General features: G+C 32.5%; 2 protein-coding genes across 13 annotated transcripts in view; one reads left to right on the top strand and one right to left on the bottom strand.

The window, feature by feature from the left end:
• The first annotated feature begins 873 nt into the window (after positions 1-873).
• On the top strand, positions 874-2,770 carry LOC132953021 (GATA zinc finger domain-containing protein 14-like). Of its 3 annotated transcripts, none has more exons than XM_061025572.1 (3): positions 874-2,068; positions 2,135-2,298; positions 2,369-2,770. In XM_061025572.1, exons 1-3 carry the CDS (start codon positions 1,039-1,041, stop codon positions 2,459-2,461), a joined length of 1,287 nt encoding a protein of 428 aa, XP_060881555.1. In that variant the 5' UTR covers positions 874-1,038; the 3' UTR covers positions 2,462-2,770. The 3 variants fall into 3 exon arrangements, with proteins under 3 accessions (XP_060881555.1, XP_060881554.1, XP_060881553.1); XM_061025571.1 differs by having other exon boundaries at positions 874-2,298; positions 2,369-2,440; positions 2,509-2,770; XM_061025570.1 differs by having other exon boundaries at positions 874-2,298.
• Positions 2,771-3,332: 562 nt separating this feature from the next.
• The window catches only part of LOC132953018 (protein sickie), an 87,735-nt gene continuing 68,919 nt past the window's right edge, over positions 3,333-22,148 (bottom strand). For 6 of the 10 annotated variants that reach the window (XM_061025558.1, XM_061025560.1, XM_061025563.1 and 3 more), the window contains 12 exons: positions 7,811-7,894; positions 7,524-7,671; positions 7,289-7,431; positions 6,829-7,025; positions 6,591-6,759; positions 6,381-6,498; positions 6,105-6,304; positions 5,763-6,010; positions 5,260-5,406; positions 4,756-5,186; positions 4,408-4,679; positions 3,333-3,596 (listed from right to left, as the gene is read on the bottom strand). In XM_061025558.1, the coding sequence (XP_060881541.1) occupies positions 3,492-3,596; positions 4,408-4,679; positions 4,756-5,186; positions 5,260-5,406; positions 5,763-6,010; positions 6,105-6,304; positions 6,381-6,498; positions 6,591-6,759; positions 6,829-7,025; positions 7,289-7,431; positions 7,524-7,671; positions 7,811-7,894 (2,262 nt within the window). In that variant the 3' untranslated portion in view covers positions 3,333-3,491. The remainder of the gene's footprint in view (positions 3,597-4,407; positions 4,680-4,755; positions 5,187-5,259; positions 5,407-5,762; positions 6,011-6,104; positions 6,305-6,380; positions 6,499-6,590; positions 6,760-6,828; positions 7,026-7,288; positions 7,432-7,523; positions 7,672-7,810; positions 7,895-22,148) is intronic. The other 4 variants (XM_061025559.1, XM_061025568.1, XM_061025561.1 and 1 more) reach the window with 3 other exon arrangements.

Below are 22,148 nucleotides of genomic sequence, written 5' to 3'. Positions count from 1 at the left end.
ATCACTTTAAGGCGTAAATCCATACATCATTTTGTCGACCAACCGTTATTTTCCTACATATATTCCTAAAAATCACGAAAATGTAGAATTATTTTGAATTATAAATTCATAAAATTTTTTAAATCTGTGATTTAAAAATGTAAAATAAGATTCCACATAAGCTTGTTTACCTTAATAAAAAAAAATGTCTATTTTTCTCACAATGCTGTTTATTTTTAAATTGTTAGAATTTTGCACCCAGGCGTTATACGCATTACGCCCTAACGTGTTTTGGAAATGCGTCCAACCGTGTTTACAATTTTCAGGAAAATTGTTGATTATTTTCTTTAAGAATACAAATACAATTGAAAAAAATCTCAATTCAATTTAGGTTTTTTATAAAATTATTTATTATATACTATAATATTAACTACCTATTATCTTATATATTATATATGTCATTATATACACCACTTAGTGGCATATACATGATTTCTAAAGGGGGGGGGAAATTGGAAAATCCGCCACCCTCTCAACATTTTTTATTTAGGTAGTAAAATATTTAACAAGGAACAATGAATATAATTAGAATCGATTTGAAATTCACATCAAACATAATAATACAATATGGAAGATTATCCACTCCAAAGCCTATGGAAGGGGATCGACCCCCATGTCACCCCCTTACAGTATATGCCACTGGCACCACTGTCATTATATTTTATTTTATGTAATTGGAAATTTGTTTTTACTTTTAATAAAGTAAATTAGTTTTAGTTATTACCTAGGTACTTAAGCAAATTAAAACTATTTTAGATTGTTTATCATTTTACTTATTTTTTTAGATGTTTCCTAAATGCTTACAAAAAGTACAAGCCTTATTATCCTATAAGGTATCCGAAAAACAAAAAAACTCCCTTATTATGCAATGTTCTACATCATTCAGTTGCAGTCAAGCCTGGTGAGTATTTTTACTTCATATTCATTATTGAGTTGTAACTTTGTTACAAAGCCACAAGGGTATAATTATTTATCTATTTAGAAACAAAATATATAAATATGAATTCAACATCACCTTCAGTTAATCTGAAGATAATTTGTAGTACTCCAAACACAAAAAAAGTACACAGTTTTGAAGTTACCCCATTAATAAGTCCAATAAAAACACAAATTCAAGAACAAAGTTATAATTTGCCAACTGATTCATATTATGATGGAGATTGTGTCTTGAATAATCAAAATATAGCAAAAAATAATATTTTTCCATACAACAAACACATATTGACATTACCAAGAAAATTAGAACTTAGCGGCTTTGAAATCTTAAATTCTTCACAACAAACAGATAATAGTGAACAAAATGGAGACATACAAAAGCTGAATTATTCAGACAGTAGACAGAGTGAAATATATTTTATTAGTAGGGATCCTAAAAAATTTCAATACAAAAATTATATTTCAAAATCAAACATAAGTAATTTAAGTAATGTGTCTAGTGAAAAATCATATAACAGAAAAAAAAAAAAAATTAACAGTAGAAATATAAGTTCAGCTTATTTTGAAGACAATTCAAAAAAAGTAGAATTCCCAGAGTCAGATTTTAAGAAACCATCAATCGTATTTACAAATAAAAGTAGTACAGTATTAAAACAAAGTTTAAGTGAAAAGATTAAAAAAAATTCTTCACTTTTCAATAAGAATAGGTTAGTAAGTGAATCAATAACAAGCCCACCAATTAATATAAAAACATCAAACCCAAAACAAACTAAATACAACAACCAGCAATCAACTTCAGAATCATGGAGTAGGATAAGTGAAACATTCAATGAGATTTCATTTTCTGATTTCGATAAGACATCACAAACAGAAACAATGACGAAACACAATCAAAGTAAGAGCATGCATCATAATGAAATAGAACAAGATTCAAGTTTAAAGTATTACGATACACGGGAAAAAAATGCGAATAGTTGGTGTGTGGAATCACAAAATAATAACAGAGAAGAGGATAGCATTTCAAGTATTAATTCTTCCCCAAAAGTTGCTAATGAATTTAATAATTATGAAGATCATAAAATATATGAGCCGAGTATGTCTCATTTAAGTTTGCCTACATTTACTGATACTATTTCATTAAACTCAACATTGAATTCAGATAAACTAGTCTCCATTCAACATCAATCTATAAGTTGGTCAGAAGATAGTTCCAATGCAATTCATTATGAAGAAAACTACATAAAGCAAAATAATGGTACTGTAGTAATTAATAACACACTCTCCGAAGAGATACAATTTACATCAAAAGAAAATATATCCATGGTTAGTAATTAGCATTAAACATCATTCATTACAATATACCTAATCAGATATTAATTAATTAATTTTGTAGAGTTTTTCATCAGAAAATAACTCATCAATATTTTCTACAGCAGACAGTCTGGCATACATATCAAATTTTAATGTGAGTATAAAAATATTATAAATTTATTTTTTAGAATTATTCATTAAAAAAAAAAAAAAAATTTTTAGGAAAACTTGGAATAAACTATTTGGAAAATTCTAAGACACAGGAATCATAATAGAAAGTATAAGCGTCACATTTATTTTAGTAAAAACTAAAAAGTATAATTTATTTTGCTTTTATTAACAAATAAAAATTTGTACTACACGATATATAAAAAAAACATACAATATATTAATACAGAATAATATTGTTTAAAAATACAAAAGCAATTTTTAATATTAACAATAACAGTATATTAAGCAAGGTAATTATCTACAGTTTTATTTATTAACAAGTAATAATAAGCAAATCAACTATAGTAAGAAAGCACCAGGAAATTTAGATTTAGTAAACAATTTTATAATTTTTTTCTTATCAACTAATAAAGATGTATTATTTTTTAGTTTTACATCTGGAAACAATAAACTAGCAAATAATCAATAAATTAAAAAATTATAATCAATACACAAATTTAGATTGATTTTACAGTTTTACAGAAAAAAATTATTGTATTCATTAAATGGTTACAAAAGTACATTTCCGGACGGTTTAAATAAGATAATATATTTAAATAAATAAATAATGTAATATTTTTGAAATATTTTTATGAATTGTAAAATTTATTTTAAAAATAATCATGACTGTCTTTGAGCACATTATATCTGTATTCTGTTTATTATAATATAGTGTAATAAAAATGTATTAAAAAAAAACTTAAAAGGCAGTCATTTAGTCTTTTGAAATCAAAATTTATTGTCTGTGCCAAACTGAAATATTAAAAATATAAAAATAAATTAGTTTGTATAAAATGTTGAGCTTAGAAATGTTTTATTTTTTCATTTTTAAGAAACAATATACTGCCACATATTGGGACATTTGGATTTATTATTATTTGGTAAACATAACGTCATTAGGACTCGATTACCAAAAGTAATACATTTTGGTAAACACAACTTAAAAACTATAATAAATTATAAAAATCACAAATAAATATATTTTATGAGTACATTCACAATGTTGCCAAAGTTCCATTACTGTTAGGCAAGCTCATGTCAGTGTCATTTTGAGGACTAGAGTAATTTGCTGCTTCTCGAAGAGTCATCAACATGTTTAACTAAATTTAAGAAAAATGTATTAATATATGTATGTATGTATGTATGTATGAACAATTAGGAATTATGTTAAACAAACTGGGACTTTGTGTATTTATAATTTTTCAAAAAACTCAAAAAATTCGATAAGATCTATTATTGGCTATTCACATTATGAAAACTTGTTTATCATAATTTTTTTAATGTGTTAAATACCATTGATTATATTTATATACAGATAAGCTATCCTATTGTTAATATTATAAACTCAATGTAGGTATATTATAATAATATTCTATATTAAAATAATTAAAAATAATTATATCAATAAAATTGAATTGTAAACTACATACAAATGTATTATCCACACTCATATTGCCCTAGTTATATATAATTAAGAAAAAATGAAGTAACATTTACCATCTACAATTTACTTTTAACTTTTTAAATGAATTTACACTTTTTATTTTAAGTACAGTAGGTCTTGTGAATCTGGGCATCTAGTTAATTAGGACAATCAATTATTTATATTATGTAGGTATGTATGTATATTATATTATGTTGTATAAATAAATAAATACATACAAATTATTATTATTATTATTATTAATTATTAATATGTAATATTCTCGTAAAATAGGTAAGTAAAATACTTTAGCCACCTAAATCTCATATTTGAGCTTTTAAATGTCATTCTGTTTAATCCGGATTAAAAGTCCAGATCAGTAACCTTACTGTACTGTATTTAAAATGTAATTAATATTAAAAATACAATGATTTTAAGCACATAAAGTCCCTGCTCTAATCACAGATAATAATCTATAACAACTATACCAATGGGTCATTATCCTGTTCTATATCGTAGCCAACATCTTCTGGTCGTATTCTAATGAACGATTCTATGGTTTTATGCACTGCACTAGACCAAGGATAGGACTGAATAACAAATGAAGCTGGATCTTTCCAAGCTGCTCTTTTTCCATACAATCGAATGCCTTCACGAATCATGTCCATTACATATGGAACCAAAGAATAGTTCCATAAATCTGAAAACCACGTTTGAGATGTTTCTAAATCCATTGGACACGAAACAAACAAAATAGGTCCTAAAATAAAAAATAAAAAATTATAAGTATGTACATTATTTGTAAAAATAATACAATCTATTCTTGTGAAAATCACCTAATGTAACTTCAGACGAACTATGGGTCTCGAGCAACTGATTCAAATGATTTCTAATTTCAGGGATCCATTCTACAATACGTTTTAGCTGCGCATTTCTTTGGCCAAGTCGACATTCATGTTCTACAAGTTTACGCCTCAAATGACGACCAAGGAATCCTTTCATTGGTTCCATGTGGTTGGCACAAAGTACCCATCTGAAGTTGTGATGTAATTGCAGACTAGTTGTTGAACATGTTGACTGGTTAATAGTTCCTATTATATACGGACATTTTGGACTTTGAAAACCATTGAACACATCTGGTAAAGACAACGCTTTATGTAAATTGTCTAAGATCACAACACATGGAATTTGGGAAGAGTCATTATCAGCTTGATCAGATATTTTGGACAAATATTGTTGCAAATCTTTATTATTTTTCTCATCAACGCTAAAACAATATTTTAAATAATTTTTTATACATTGTATAAAATATTACAAATACTAACACTAATAAAACTAACCTGAAAGTAACTATAGTTGAAGAATTACATTCTTTTCCCATTTTCATTACTAGGAACTCGGAAAGTTTATTCGATAAATAAGACTTGCCAGTACCGCTAGGTCCACATAATATTATTCTATGATGTTCACTTAATAAAGAAACATATCTAAAAATATGAAGAAAAATACAAAATTATTTTGTTATTCTGAAAGTGTTTACAAACTAGCAAAATACTTATATAAATAAAGTTTTCTTCAATTTCAAATAAATAAGACTAATGCATGAACAATCATTAAACATTTATTGAATCATTAGTGAGCTAAGTCCCTTAAACATGATTTGTGGACCATGCTTGGTCCATTAATTTTTATTGAACCATTTAATTAATTAATTTTTCATGCAACCCGGCATAAAACATGACATATTATGTTGTATATAGTAAATGGATAAAGATAAGTTTCTTTTTATGTAAGTGCTTATTAAAGCATGTTCAATTTATTATTAAATTAAATACAACAATACCTTTGGAGAATACTTTTTGGTATGAGGGTATCAAACGCTAAAGCGTCTAAACTTCCAGAATGCATTGCACCTTTGAGACAAATAGAAATATTTGAACCATTAGTCATACATTCGTACGGGGACTTATCAGGAGACTTATATTCTTTAGTATTTGATATATATCGTATTATATCATCAACATGATAGCTCCATATTGAGTCAACACTAAGTCCCAATTTGGTCATCGGATCAATACGTTCCACATAATCCTTAAAAGAGTGAAAATGTTAAAAATGTTATTATTTTGTTCAAGAATAAATGAAAAGGGGATAGTATTATCTGTAATAAAAATAAGATTCTTACTTTGAATCCCTTAACAACAAGGTGGTCAACCAGATCCCATTTTGATTTTGGTGAAATAGGTAATGCAGATATTATGCATGTTTTAGTCTTATTTTCTTTATACTTGTTGTAACTACCATGACTACCAAGGAACACGTTAAGTTGGACCAACATGGCGTCTGAATCTAATGAGGGTAATAACGCTTCTGTCCCTTCATCACCTAATAAAAAACACAAAGTATTAACAAACAATAAACATAAGTTTTATAATATTATATTTATTGGTGAAAAATTTACTTTGAGTGTGATTTGATATTGGTGGAGACTGTAAAGAACTACAGCTGGACTGAAGGGATTGATTTGTTACAATTTTTTGTAGTCTTTCATTATCTTGTTTCAAATTCAACATTTCATCCTGTAAAAATAATTTCAATATTGAAAAATACAAGAAAGTCAAGAACAATATTAAGAACTATAATATTTATCACTTGTAAAATTTTAACATACCCTCATTTTAATCACAGTGTCTTTTAAGGATTCAAGTTGGTGTGCTGAACTCAAAGCTTCTAATCTAATGTCGGTAAGAACGAGATCTTTTTCTCTGAGCTGTTTTCTCAGTTGCTCAACCATTTCTGGACTCGAGTCGTGTTCTGCTCGATCGCAATCGTACAAACTCCTAGAAATGTTGATAAAAAAAACACAATAAGCAAAACTATAGACTAAACTCCAAATTTGAAGCACGCACGTCGTTGAGGAATGGCTGTTCTTAAATCCCAATCCGTTTGAGTGTGGAGTGTTGAGCATCGGCGATGACGGTGCAGACATGTCAGATAGGAAAGCACTCTGATGGTTTCGGGCGATGTGAGCTTCTTCGGCATCTGACAACGAGTTGCTGCGATTCTTTTTGGATCGCGAGAACGCCTTGCTAAACGAGCTGCGCAGCTACAATTTCCAATTGAAAAATATAACGTACATGTTATTACAAATTATAATATCCACCCATTGGGTTAATTTTCGCAGTTCAAAATCGAACAGTGTCAAAACAAAACAGAAAAACCAAACCAGAAAAAATTGCACATAGTTCCATTTAAGTATGAAAACATATAAAATATATTATACGTTGGTATAAAAAAATAGCAATGTAGGTACAGGTTTTTCTTTCCGTCTTTTAACAACAATCATCGATTAAAATCTAGTCGTCATACGGATATGTTTGGTCGTACCCATCCTCTTTTCTTCTTCTTGTCGGCCTCGGACTGCTGTGCCGAACTGGACGCGCTGCACGCCGACGATAGGGAATTCAAACTCGAAACCGAATCTGTCGACAGTTGACGTGAAATGTTATTACCTAAAGATGACACAGAAGGGATGTTACACGACACTGATAATTCGGCGGTCTGTAGGGCGGATCACCGAAAGAACGAGTAATAATTCACATACCAGTGCTAGAATCGGCAACGGAATTGATCGTGTGCCGCCTTTGGTGGTTGTTACTGCCGCCGCCATTCGCATGAATCGCCCCTGAATCAGTGGCGCCCTGTTTTCTCAACATCTCGACCGTTTGACGCAGTTCGTGCAGCTCGTGATCCTACGCAGAGAAATAAGCAAGTAATTAATAATACTTAATAATGAACACATTTTTTTGTTTTAATAATATTGTTTGAAATTTACATTAATCAGAATTTATTGCAAGAGAATTAATGAAAAATAATGAAATATAAATTTACCTTTTTCTCAGCCGTGGCGGTCAACTGTTGCAGCCTCTGAGTCATGTTCGATAAAGACTGTTCGAAAGCAGACACCACGTGCGCCTATAGAATAAAAACAAATAATAATGATTATGAATAAATTATGATTCATCGAGAAGTCTAAAATAATAATAATGCCCCGATTACGATATGAGACAATAACACACCCCTATGTGGTCAATACACCGATAATACGAATATACGCGAGTTTGGCGAGCATAATATTATATAACGGGTTGTACCGTTTTAAATAGGTACTTCTGCGTATTATAAATACGAAAATTGAATCAAATATATTATTATACACAATTTCAAAGGATACCTATCATACATCCATAGTTCATACAACAATATACCCATATTATGGCCATATCGCAAGTAATAATACTATGTATCAATTATTGATAGTAAAATATGTCTTAAGTGGGTACGTTAATGTAATTTGTTTTCGTCTAATATATATAATATATATACGAAGTTAGTCGATGGTCGATTAGGAATGTACCTGTAGTTGGAATGATATGTAAACAATAACATAAGTCATAACATATACGTAAATAATATACCTATAATTATATAGATTTGTTGGATCATAATAATTGCAGGAATTCAACACAAATTATTCGGTATTAATAATACTTTAATTTTGAACATTATAATATTTTTGTACATTCACCGTTATATAGTAACATCTAGACTAGACGTCTAGACTTATACACAATTGCAGCAATTACATTCGAAATCGTCGTTTAGCCAAGAACAACGATCGATAGGTTTTTAATGTTTATTCGCTCTAGTTGCATTCCGTTTCGACGCGAAGCATAACTACAATACTACACATTGACGATGACGATGATTTTATTTTTTATTATTATTTATGCCGTCGAATTTATAGGATGAGTAATTCAAAAAACTTTATATAGGTCAGAAAATACTCCAAACCACAATAATATATTATGATTTCACATTGAATACTACATCAGCAAGAGGAACCGAGGAAAACGAATAAATTGTCGTTCGCCTTCGCACCCAACCTCAGTTGGCGGATTACCAGTTAATATAGTAAGTTATTAGTTATTACTCATTACCGGTTGATTTCATTCACACAGACTCATCCGTGGCCCAGTCCGTGAAACCCTATATAAGACCTCCATTTTCAAGTATCAATACAACTCTCTGGACACAGACCGAACAGACCACAGTTTACGTTGAGTTGACAACTTTTGTCTGTATCTGCGTCGAACAGAAACACAACGGTGTAACCAACCTCCTATACTTCGTATTATATTATAAACGTTACGATTATTGTTATTCTGACGTTTAATCTAAAAAAAAGGCATTGCGAACGAACAACAATCAATGCGATAAAATAAATAAACAATTCCGGCAGAAGCAAATTTTTTTTGGATTTAGGTCAATAAAATAAATTGTCGCATCTGGAAGACTTCGGTTTAGTATTCATTGTGACATTGTGTGTACACGTTGTTCATACAAATATCGTTACGCACTTACACAGTTACACAGTACACCAAACACAGAGCGATTGCAGAGTCGAACAATATAATTTGAGATTATACAGAAAGATAGACTGTGTTATTTGTCGGTCATTATGTAAATATTATGCGAAATAAGTAATGGCCAATAACAATAAATTGTAATATGGAATTGATGAAAATTGATTTGATTGACTAACATAATATAATTAAATCCTAAATTTTGGTTTACGGGTCCTTGGTATATATTTTACTCTTTAGGTGGCGCACACGGTCATTCATAATATTATACAATAGTTATGGCGAGTAGATATTACGTGGCTTTTTCGTTGGAAATCATTATTTATAATATAATATAATTTTGTACAATCAAACAAGTGTATCATCCGCATATCTGCTGTTTTAAATTTCTACTTTTTAACGTTTTAATTATTATACTATTTATATTGTATACAAGTACTTTACATACAGACAGACAGTATCGTACACGATGACGAGGTATATAGGTATCGAGGGACGGCGGGGTTCGGGCACGAAAACACTAGGCGCAACTGAGTTCTACACTTCTCCCAACCATAGAGTATTATAATATTATAGTAATGATATAGCGTACTCTCTAATGTCTAATAAAATAGTAACGATCCTTCTCGTCCATTACTAAATATCAGACCTATCTTCAAATCTCGAACACCGCCGCAGATCGGAACACTTGAACCGCTTCTATTTTTAAAGCACTACTCTCGATGGCTGGATATGCATGACGTATAAAATAATTTATATGTACATAATATTTATAATAATAATATACCTATATTAGGAGGTACTGTACTGCTATATTTTATAATGTTATAATCATACACATATCGTAAGACGAAAACGTTTTTATCACTTCTATATAGTTCTACATACCTAATATCTTATCAAATACCATAATGGGTAATTCAATTTTGCTTTGGTCGTCGTTAGCGTGGAAATATTTCCGTCTCGGGGCGGCAATGTTGTCGGTGGGGTATGTGTATGTGTATTATTATTATTATTATTATGGAGAGTGAGTCTCAGCAGCCGTTCCTAGTATAATTAATATATTTAATAACTATATGTAATAACTAATAACCGTATAATATTCCAAATAAATATTATATTAGTATACCTAGTCTGCTCTCTGGACTCACGGACGATGATGACGTGTTTTAACATATAAATATAAAATATCCAAATAACATTTCTTATTAATATATTTATATGCATACCTACTATATTATAGTAGGCACTGGAGTCTGGTGGGAATTGTGTATTTGTGTCTCAACAATATCGAAGAGCATAAACACAAACCACACCACGCAAGAAACTATATTTCGAAAGAGATACAAAATTTATCATCAATCCACATAATAGTAATATTAAACACAGTTGCTGTGGTAGTGCGTAGATAACTCCCCTAGAACAGCAGAACACATGCCTTCCGGACACAAACGTTTCAATCCAGACTCGAGTGATATTATTATAATAGCATACGTAGTGAATAGGCGCAATTTGGGTTAAATTTATGGGGGTGCTAGATTTATGTCGACTAAAGTTATCAGTGGGGGGGGGGGGGGTTGCCCCTTCATTCATACGCCTTAATTGTATACACCTTAACATAAATCTTAATATAAACACAATTATCTATAACATATATAATATTATCTATAATTCCCTGAAAGCACCCCCCAAATTGCGTCCATAAGTCGTTGTGTCGGTCGATTAATAAAGAAAAACCAGCTAAAATATCGCGCTGACAGACCTAATAATATGCAAGGATTAGAAAAATATTTTCCGAAAAGCGAGATAGGGTTGTGCCTAAAAGGCCCATCCCTAAAAGTTACCTACAAAACCAAAATACATGTAAATATCATATGTTATAATATGTATATAGGTGTGGAATGGTAAGTAAATCGGACACGGTCCTAACATTTTATTACGCGGAAACGCGAGCACAAAAATATAATAATAAACATTCCGTCGCACAAGTAGAGTAATAGAAAAATATTTTTATTGTTTACTGTTGTAGTAGTGGCTGTCGATCGTTCCGAATCCGAAACAAATCGGAACGACACCACTACACACTGTCATCGCAAACATTGCACACACCTGTGACGGATGAAAATCGGCACGGACGGTTTTACAACACGCGGGAAAATATACTTATACCTATACAATACTGCACGAGGAAATAAAACTGTATAGATTTCTAACCGGTGGAGAAGGGTTTTCACAAATAATTTTATGCGAATGTAATATAATACGATAGGAAAAAAAAACAAAACAAAAAACAGAGTTTCGACATCCACGAGTCAAAGCAAATACGCATACACGACGCACAACAACTGTTTTTGTTTTTTAAACCGCCCACCCGTTGCATGATAAATACTATAAGTACACAACATCGCACATCGAGCAGCGATACGCGGAAAAAATAAAAAACGCGAATAGTTTAATTTACTCTCGCGTCTCGCACAAGTAAAAACGTCGTCTCTGCTGTATTATTATTATTTTATGCGTACACGATAATATTATATAATATTATAAACATACATCCATCATCCGCAGTGGTATTCCCACACGAGGGCGTCAATCTTTTTTGGGGGGACATGTTTCCACATCAATCAATGGGGTCCCTTTATTTGTCATTAAACTATATTTGTGCTAAAAACATTATAAAAAATTCCACTCTAATACTATAGATCACCCACAGGCCACAACCCCTAATATCTAATATTTCTTCCATTTCTTTCCGGGACAGCCCTCGTCGTCGCTTAAAACGAAATTAGCCACGCGACCTCTTAAACAATTAAAAATATATACATATAGGTAGGTATAAAATATATAATCTAACACAATCAACTAGAACAGTAGACCAATGTCAAAAGACGCCGAACGACTCCATCGTGGCATCCAGTTTTTATAGTAATCTCACACCGAATTTAGGAGTTATGTTATGTTGATTTATTTTTAGTAGACTATATAAAAAAAAACATTTACCGTACTATTTCACATATATTATATATATATATATACATATATACACAAGCTAAACAATTAACTTCATATAAGCGATCGCGGTGATCGCCATAAACTAAACCTAACTTAGATAAATGTGTACCTCTCAATAATTTAACATGTAGTGTGTGTTAAATTGTCACCATAATATGTGTCAGGGATGTTGTTGAGCATTTTGTTCTCCAAGCAGAATCGTCATCGACTTGAATTTAATTAAAAATGTGTTGTCGCCAGTCGGTAATAGCACAGACGTACAGAACAATAAATGGCAATAGCCGCGCGGTGCTCTTTGATCCTCCGACCAATTAGAGCATTTAGAACACACGCGCATCCCTAGTATTCAGAGTAAGAATTTCAGACATTACTTCATTTCTTTCATCTCTTTGTCACGTGAAAATGGCATGTCAGCATGATATTATGACCTGTTATAATGTTTGATTTGCGAGAACCACACCGTTATAATTGACGGCTCCGTATATGCAGTGTCGTTCTCGGTTTTCTTGGAAAAAACCCGACTGGATACGGTACCATACGACCGTCAGCTGGGCTGGAATTAACTACCGGGCTGGATTTAACTTCCGAGCTGAAAGATGGTTACCAAAAACGGGAGTCGATCGATGAAATTACCACCCCACAGTCTTATAATCACATAAAATATATCCGAATTATTATAGTTGGTCACGTTCGGTGAACCAAGTTCTAACCGTTCCTTAGTTCCTGTTCGGATGCATAATTTCACTTGAACAACAAATAATAACATAATATCGTTCATTACGTCAGGAAAGAAAAACAGAAACTATTCAAACCAACGACGGCGGCACTAATAACATCTATATAATAACGTCAATAACTCGGAGAAGATAATCGTGCTCGGAATTAATATTATATATTTTGTAGCGTCCTCTTGTATTTACTTTTGCCGTTTAATACAGACACGACGCTAACAAGTATCAATAATAATAATATTATGATGACGAATGACGATGACTATTGATCACTATATTATTATAAAACCACTACTGCAACAGCATAGACATTAAACAATAAGTACCTATAAAAGGCTATAAATTATTACTATATATTATAGTTGATCCGACCGAATGTCATGATATCGCGTGTCTCCGTCCGACCGCGGAGTGAATCCTCCATTTTTCAGCTGCCCACGACTGCCTTTTATTATTATTATTAATATTATTATCATTCATTACGCATTCCCGTGCGGCCAATTTCCTGTTTTAACTGTTTTAGGCACACGCCACACGCGAGCCGCTGCTGCTACGGATTCAACGTATACCTACTTTATACGCCAAAATATACATAATACATAGGTGATGGTAGTAAAATATGTTACTACAGGCAAGTATATATTAACAAATTACATTATCCTTATCAGTTATCACGTGTACGATCGATGAAAACGAACGAAAAGGGCTAGTTGATTTATACGATGCAATTTTTCTGTCGAAACGGGGAAGTAATAAAGAAGGTGGAAATCTACAAAAATAATAATAAACGCAGGGACGCGCGGGTGAAAACAATTTTTTTTTTGTTGCTATATGAACGACGTTTTCGTGTGTCCGATTCATTAATTTTCAGCTACGGCTTTCTAATTTTCCAGCACTTTCTCTCCCCGTGCCGGCGTCAATTTTCTCGCGATCAAAATCGTTATCTCCATAGTTATTTCCACCGATGTGGAACGCGCAACGGACACGGACACCCGCCGACCGGGTAATATGCCGTATACATAATAAAATATTACTATAATATTAATATTATGTAAGAAGACGACGTGTTTAGTTGCAATATTTATAATATTTGTAATGACGTACCGCGTCGCCCCGAAAAGCATACGTCAGGCGTGATGGAAAAAAAAGTTGTAATTACAAAAAATTAAAATTAAAATTATTCAGAACGACGACGATACGACCGATACGTAACAATAATAAATAATAATACACGTCATGTACTATATTATAATATGTATAACAAATACGATTTCAAAACGATATTTTATATAACGCGGGTTTTTTTTTTTTTTATAATAAACTTATTATATACGCACGACTCGCACAATACTCCATATTATATATATTATATGTTCTGTTATGACCGCTACGGCCACCACGACGATATCTGTTGTATATGTTATAATATTTCGTTGGTCTCTCTTCTTATCGATCGTGTACGATATTGAATTATATTTTTATTATAATATATATATATATATATATGAAGTATAGCGCGCAGAGGAGCTGTGCGTATTATGTACTTAATTTGTATAACGCGTGCTTTGACATGACGTCTTTCGAAAAAAAAACTTAAAAAATAAAATGTAAAAGATTTCGTTTTACGATACCATTGTTGTTGTGTGATAGACCATTATTATCGTACGGCATTAATGACGTATAATGTTATTATTATAGTATAGACTATAGGTGTATAAAATAAACGAAATTAGATTTTATCGGAAACATAACACGCAGTACTTACCAATATATTATGTATGCACGTTGGAATTTAATTAAATCACACAAGGAATCATATTATAAGACATTGTTTTTGTCGATAAGTTCGCGATGGAAATACGATAATTTAAAATTGTATGATACATATTTAATTATATATATATTACACGACGTATATATCACTGCACTGTCTACAAAATAATACATAAAATAGCGGTGTACAAATTAAAAAAAAAACCAACGCGGAAATACGGACAAGTCATGTTAGTATATAGTTTAATAACAATCAATCATATCAAACGGGCCCAGAACAAAATATGTAATAATAGTAGTATATTATTTAACTCCCGTCAACGTAGATATGATAGGTTAATAAGTGATAGGTATATAATAAGTGATAACTATTAAAAAGCCGTTCCATTGTTATCGAATAGTTTTTGCCCGTATACGATCAATACGGATAACAAACGATTAAACAAAGAAATAAATCCTAAATGGGTACCTATTTGGTTGGTATAGACACGGTACATATAAGATCGATGCTGAGCTTTTAATGGCCATTGGTCAATATTAATAAGTAAAACGTTTCGTCCGACTTTTTAATAGAAATAGACTTGTAAATATTTTGAAGTTTGTAATTTATTATTATTCACAAAAAACAAATTCATTGTTATACTTACGAGTATGTACGATACACCTATACATACATAATAATATTATATTATATTAAAATTAGACAGATTTATAGTTTTATATATCTGATATATTCGGATTAGTCACCGTTTCGATTTAGATAATTTTTTAATTTTTAACGAGTAACTAATAATTATAAAATTTGATTAGTGTATTAGAAATTAATATTGAAAACGTTATTAGCAGTTGTTAATTTACAACCATAAAAATCACGCTGTTTCAAATTTGAAGGCAATAATATCATATTAATATATTATATAAAATATAACCGATTAATTTCAGACTACGATAATGTTATTAATGTTATAGAACAGATCAAGTGTCATATTTGATTTAGTTCTTGGTTTATTGCTCGCATATTATAATATATACATATTGACATAATATCATTATACACTACACACAACAGTACACGATAGAATGATTTTTTACTTTATTGATAATTAATTATTTTGATTTCTATACGTCACAGAAAAGCAGCGATTCGTCGCGGAATACAAAATTTACCGTCCGTGGCATACGTGTCTTGTACTATATTATTGTGTAGTATTGAAGGTAAAAACTAAAACTGAATAATCAAGAAAATCGATTGTCATTAGACGACACTGTCTTATTTGTAGCAAAGTGATTCAACCTTTGAAGTTTGAATACAATATTGAAAATTTTTAAAAACCAAAAACGTTAATTTGCCACACTTAAATCATACAACTTCACATAAATGTTAATTTTTTTCCCAACACCCAAATACCCAATACCTCATAATATATGCAATAACATATATATTGTAATAACAATCGTTTCAGGTATAATGTACCCACTTATGTGTGACTGGAGTAAATTAAATCATAATTGGTGTTCTTTTCGTGCTTTTTTCAAGTTCAGAATAATTAATGAAAAATGATAAACCTTTTACGATTTCCAATGTGACACTGCGTCTGCGACTACTACTAATAAATAATATAAAATACAGTTCCCTATATATGTACAACTCTTCAAACAAACGTAGTTAATTTTATTTATTTCGTACTGTTCATGTTTATTCACATTCATGGTAAGTATGTATTTCGAAATGATTCTATACATATACATACAGAGACCACTCCTATATACAGGGTGAACGCGAACGTATCAGGCAATAACATAATAAACGATTTAAAAAATTAAAAATTAACCTAATAATAATAAATACATTATAATCTAAGGGTAAGGTACAAAGTACATATTATACTATTTAAAATCAAAATGTGATGCTATTCAAGTCTAAAAGTAAATAATTTGGAGCGTTTGAATGTATGCTGATAAACTTATAGAAATATTAAGGTAGCTGCCACTGATTAAATACATACATGTGGTATCATGTTACTGTAAAAAATAATACCTGATAATATTATACTGATTCGATCGAGTCGTCGTCGAAACTCAAAAGTCAAAAGTACAATTTATTCTGAATAATGCTAACATTTTTGGTACACCAAAATGTCTAAATCTAATAAAATGTTTGATTTCGTTTTTTTGTAGATACGACAAAATAATTGTAGTTAATAATATAATGTTGAATTTTTAATTTTAATTTAAGTTTTGAGTGTTATCTTAATTATATACACTCCCACAAGGTTCTTACTTCCTTCATCCTACGTTTACCATTTTTACATTTTAAAACATTTTACACGCGTCACATGGAATAAAAATAAACAGTTATCGATGTGTCTAAATTTTATTACAACCACACTCAGAACTGATTTAGAATTATTGTGATAATGATCGTTTTAAAATCTAGTAAAAAGTAGTCGGCTCGGGTATGAGTAGAATGCGTCCGTGAATCGCAACAATCGTCATACGTTTTTATATCTATGAAACGCGTTTAGAAAATATAACTGATAATCGATAGATAACAATAATGGTTCAAGTCCTTTTTATTATAACACCTGACGTCCAACCGTTATAAATTGTAGTGAATAAATAATAATACATATGAATAATAATAGATATTATTATACGCGAATGATAAATCATTTTCGAATTTTCACCGATCCAAATATTATTATTATTATTATTGTTATTGACGTGTATAGTAGTACCGCTCGCTGCACGTGCGAAGTATCTTATTCAGACAGCATCAATTTAAATATTACTCGGACGACGTGTTTATACAATCGCCAGTTATTCTTACCAATCGAAGCGAACACAAACAACATTCGACAAGAATAATAAGACTGATTAAAATAACACAAATTCGAATCGTTTAACATCCGACATATTTGCACAATAACTGACCTACAAATTATTACTGTACGCAGTGGTCGAGGAGCTAATGAATTGATCGATGATAACACGACACACTTTTTAGTGTACACGCCTGATACTAACAACAATTATAATTGTTCATTTTTTAATAATAATAAATTAACGCCTATAGCGTGGGCATCATTAATGATGAAAAAAAATACCTTTATTCGACACAATATGATAATAAATTGTACGTTTGTAAACAGACGTCGAAACGCTCGCGCGAGTGTATTTTTATATTATCTATAAGTAATCGACGGTTCGTCGTACGTGTATTTCTTTCGATGTGCAATATTATGAATATTTGATTAAAAAACGGTTCTTTCCGACGATTGAAACGACGACAATTTCGTAGCGTATATAGCCAATAGTAGTTTACGTCATTATTCATAATAATTAATAAATAATAATAATATAGAGGTAGATATAAATACAAATATAAAATAGTAATAATTAATGCAATTATACATAATTGTTATTACTTATTAGTTATTAGGTATGATGTAAGTATAGGTATACATAAATAAAAAATAAAAATCGATTATAAATGCGATATTTTATAGTGACATTATCGCGGTCGGTATCTGTCTTTATTACGATTTTGATAGAATGCCAACAAATTTTCATACAAAATAATGTTACCCTAGACACGACATGTCGCATATTATCATACGATATATACCAACCGACAATGACGGCGATCACGCGTAGAGTGGTTGGAACGAGGACGGACTGACAATTGATGGAATACAAAAACATAATAGCGAAATCATTGGCTTTGAAAAAATAAGAAAAGCAATTTAAATCATAGGTACAATAAACCCGTGAAAATAATAATAATAATAATAATGCACACTATTACACGAATGCACGTCATATATACATCACTCGTAACAACATTTTTTATCATTGTGTGCGGAAGGCCCCTTTATATACAATAAAAATTGGATTTTCACGCTTTTTACGTGTTCGGTATTTATATTAACATACAATATGTTGCATCATTGATTACTTGTATTAATAATCAATGGTTGCACATAGTGGTGGACGGATTTCCGGTAAAAAAATAGGATCGAAAATAACCACGGCAACAGGTGTCCTGTACCGGCTCGGTCACCGGATTTGACCGCGGGGGGTATAAGGTAAACCATTATTATGATTTGTGTAGGTACACCAGAACCCAGATCGCCGCCGGAGATTTCGCTAAGAAGACGACCGATAAAATGTCCAGAACGTGCCTGTGCGTGAGAGGTGACAAAAATGCACAGACCATCGTCAATGGTACATAGTTGACCTTGTGGAACCGTCGGGTTTCCAAGGCGCTACCACCATAAACACATATTAATATATGGACCACGCACCACCACAGCACCACCCCCATTCACTGCTATAACAGGTCACCAAGTGCCATTGTGCCAACATTGTTTAGAGTGAGAGACAGGTATTTCAATATCTGTGACTATTGTGATGGGATCTTAAGTGTATGGTATATTTTTCTGTCTTTCTGACAATTTTGGCCCTCTCTCTGTATAGCTACTACCGGCGTCGATATGGCGGGAAATCGAGCGGCGCACCTATTGCCTTTAATCAAAATCGTATAAAATAAAATAAAAAAAGAATACTAAAATGTACTCCGAATTCGGTTTTTTTTTTGGCAAGTTAGATCAGTTACATATTTTATTAATTAATTTTCACCTTTTCGGTGTTGTCCGACGACGCGGTTCCGAAGTCAGCACAACTCTTGGGCCTCCGGCGGGTGGCAATTTCCCACCAGGGCACGTCGGACGGCAGAGAAGGCAGCGCGGCGGCCGCCCCGGCGCACGACTTGGGCCTGAGGCCGGCGTACAACTGCAGCTGCTCGCAACCGACGTGCTCGCTGACCGGTTCCAGGTGCAAGCCTACGGCTGCGGCGGCCGCGCGCCGCCGCTTGTGGCCGACGTAATGGTGCGGCCGGCGAACAGTGGCAAAGCCGTCGTGCACCGCGGTGGACGCCGGATCCGCGGCCACAGCGGTACGCCCGATCGTGTTGTTGTGGTGATGGTGGTTGTTCCGATGCTGGTACATCATCGTTGTCCACTCGCTACAGGGCTCGACGTACGGTTACGATGCGATTCCGGTGACGACGGGCACTGGGCACTGATCACTGACTGATATGCGGTATGTCACTGCGGGACGGTACACGTGCTCGCGCCGGCTGACCGGACTGGACTGAAGCGAAAACTGCGGCGTGCGACTACGGCCGTGCGGCACGAGGCGCGCGCGCGCGCACGCTGCCGTACAACACGCGGCGACGGTCGGCGCGGAACCCTTAATGCGACGATCCGACGACCGTACGGGATGAGATTATGGGAACACCGACCCTACAGCGTTGTTGTTGTTGTGAATTATTATTTCTAATCACAAATACCTATATTATCGTACACTAGAACACTTTTCTTCATTCATTTTCTTCATAATATTATATTTAATAATATACTCATATTATTATAATAATGTGTTTATTATATTTGTGATTCGTTTTTCGTTTTAGTCGGGAGAAACAAAATTTTCAAGATATAAAGTAATTTAAAACACAGAGAAACACTTTGAAGTGTCGAACACGCAGGTGCGCAAGTGTACGTAATGCAGGCAGTTTTATTTTTTATTATTTCTGTTGTAAGTTGGAATCGCCAACCGAACGCGCCACAGTGAGACCGGCCGAGACTGGTCCGAAAGAAGTAAGTTCACGATAATAATTATAATGTATTACATGATGTTATGTCGACGTGTTTAAAAAATAAAAACGAAAACAAACCGTAATGACCGTCTATTCGACGCGAACACACGCGACAATACGTTCTATGGTAATGACTGCATTATTATTATAATAATAATATACACACACGATAATAATAATAATAATATTATGTAAACCAATACGCCGCCGCCTCATCAATTGGCTCGCGCGTGTGATGTGTTTGTGTGTCAAGGGAAGTGCCCGGTGGGCGGGGGGGGGGGGGGGGTCGTTAACTCGTTAATCGTCGAGTCCGGACTCCGGTTATATGCGGTATAGTAATACATAAGAATATGCGGTTATTCAAAGGGACGGCCCGGATATGGTCGTATCGTACTATCTCGATTCCCGAGGATGGACCACATCCGTACGATAAATTCGCGAACAAGAAGCTTTGAAAAAAAGTGTAATAATAACGGCACTATTAAAAATTCGCCCAAGCCAAATTACTTTGATAGAATATAGTAATAATTAATAATGACGACTCGAATGTAATTTTCAAAGGAGAATTAGAAAACCACCTCCCGGCCGATAATTCAAGCACACATACAACTCGACGTATAGGCGTATAGCTGGTACCCCATCAGGTACGACAGAACGATAATTAATAATAATAATTAATGTATTGTTTTTTTGAACGCTTTCTGAACCCTGTATTCACATCAGACCTATCGTTTCCCGGGGCAGATCGTCGACGTAGACGTTTGGATTATTTTATTGTTCGATTTGTTTTTAAATTAAGCGTTCTCGGCGTTCTAATCAAGACATTATATGACGTAATCGTAATGCGTATTCTGACAGTCGAGTGGCCATAATCTTGATGATGGGATTTTATCTATTCTATACTTCTGTGACGGGATGATCACAGCCGACAGAGTTACCTATTACTTTGTAAGTTGTAGGTATGTCATAGTATTTGTTATACAAAAATAAACTTCATAAGGGAGATATATTATAATACTATATCTATTATTTATTTATTCCATTTTTGTCACATCATAATATTTTCGTATAAACGGCGAAACGCAAAATTTCTAGATAATTGTACGAAAGAATCCGTACTGCGGTGCAGTTTTCGTTTCACAACGACACCACAGTAGGCCAGAAAATAAATCCATTTAAATCATTCAATAGAAAATTAATTCACTTGAAATTGTTATCGTTTAGGTACCTAATTCACATTTCACTCGTTTTATTTCTAAAAATAGTGATTAATACATTATACACTGTATTTGCGCCAAATCGGTAAGTTTATAAGCTATAGAGGAAGGAAATAACTGTGAAACAAATGCTCATTTTTCAAGCGTATCTCAACGTTGACGGATAGAACAACAGCGGTGGTTATACTGTATTACCTACCTACTGTTTTCTAAATATTATAATTCAATCGTCTTAATTAATTCCAAACTTGGTTAAACCATTGTTTGTAGTGAACAACTTCCTTAATAAAAAAAAAAGAAGAAGTCTATCCAATTATCTCGGGAATACCTGCATAACGTATATAATATAATATAGCATAAGTAATATCGATGTGTTAACAACCTCAAATCTCAAAACGATGTGTTCGA

Source organism: Metopolophium dirhodum, chromosome 9, assembly GCF_019925205.1.
Source record: "Metopolophium dirhodum isolate CAU chromosome 9, ASM1992520v1, whole genome shotgun sequence".
NCBI lineage: Eukaryota > Metazoa > Arthropoda > Insecta > Hemiptera > Aphididae > Metopolophium > Metopolophium dirhodum.
Note: the sequence above shows the minus strand (reverse complement) of the source record. Positions and strands in the feature narration are given on the sequence as shown.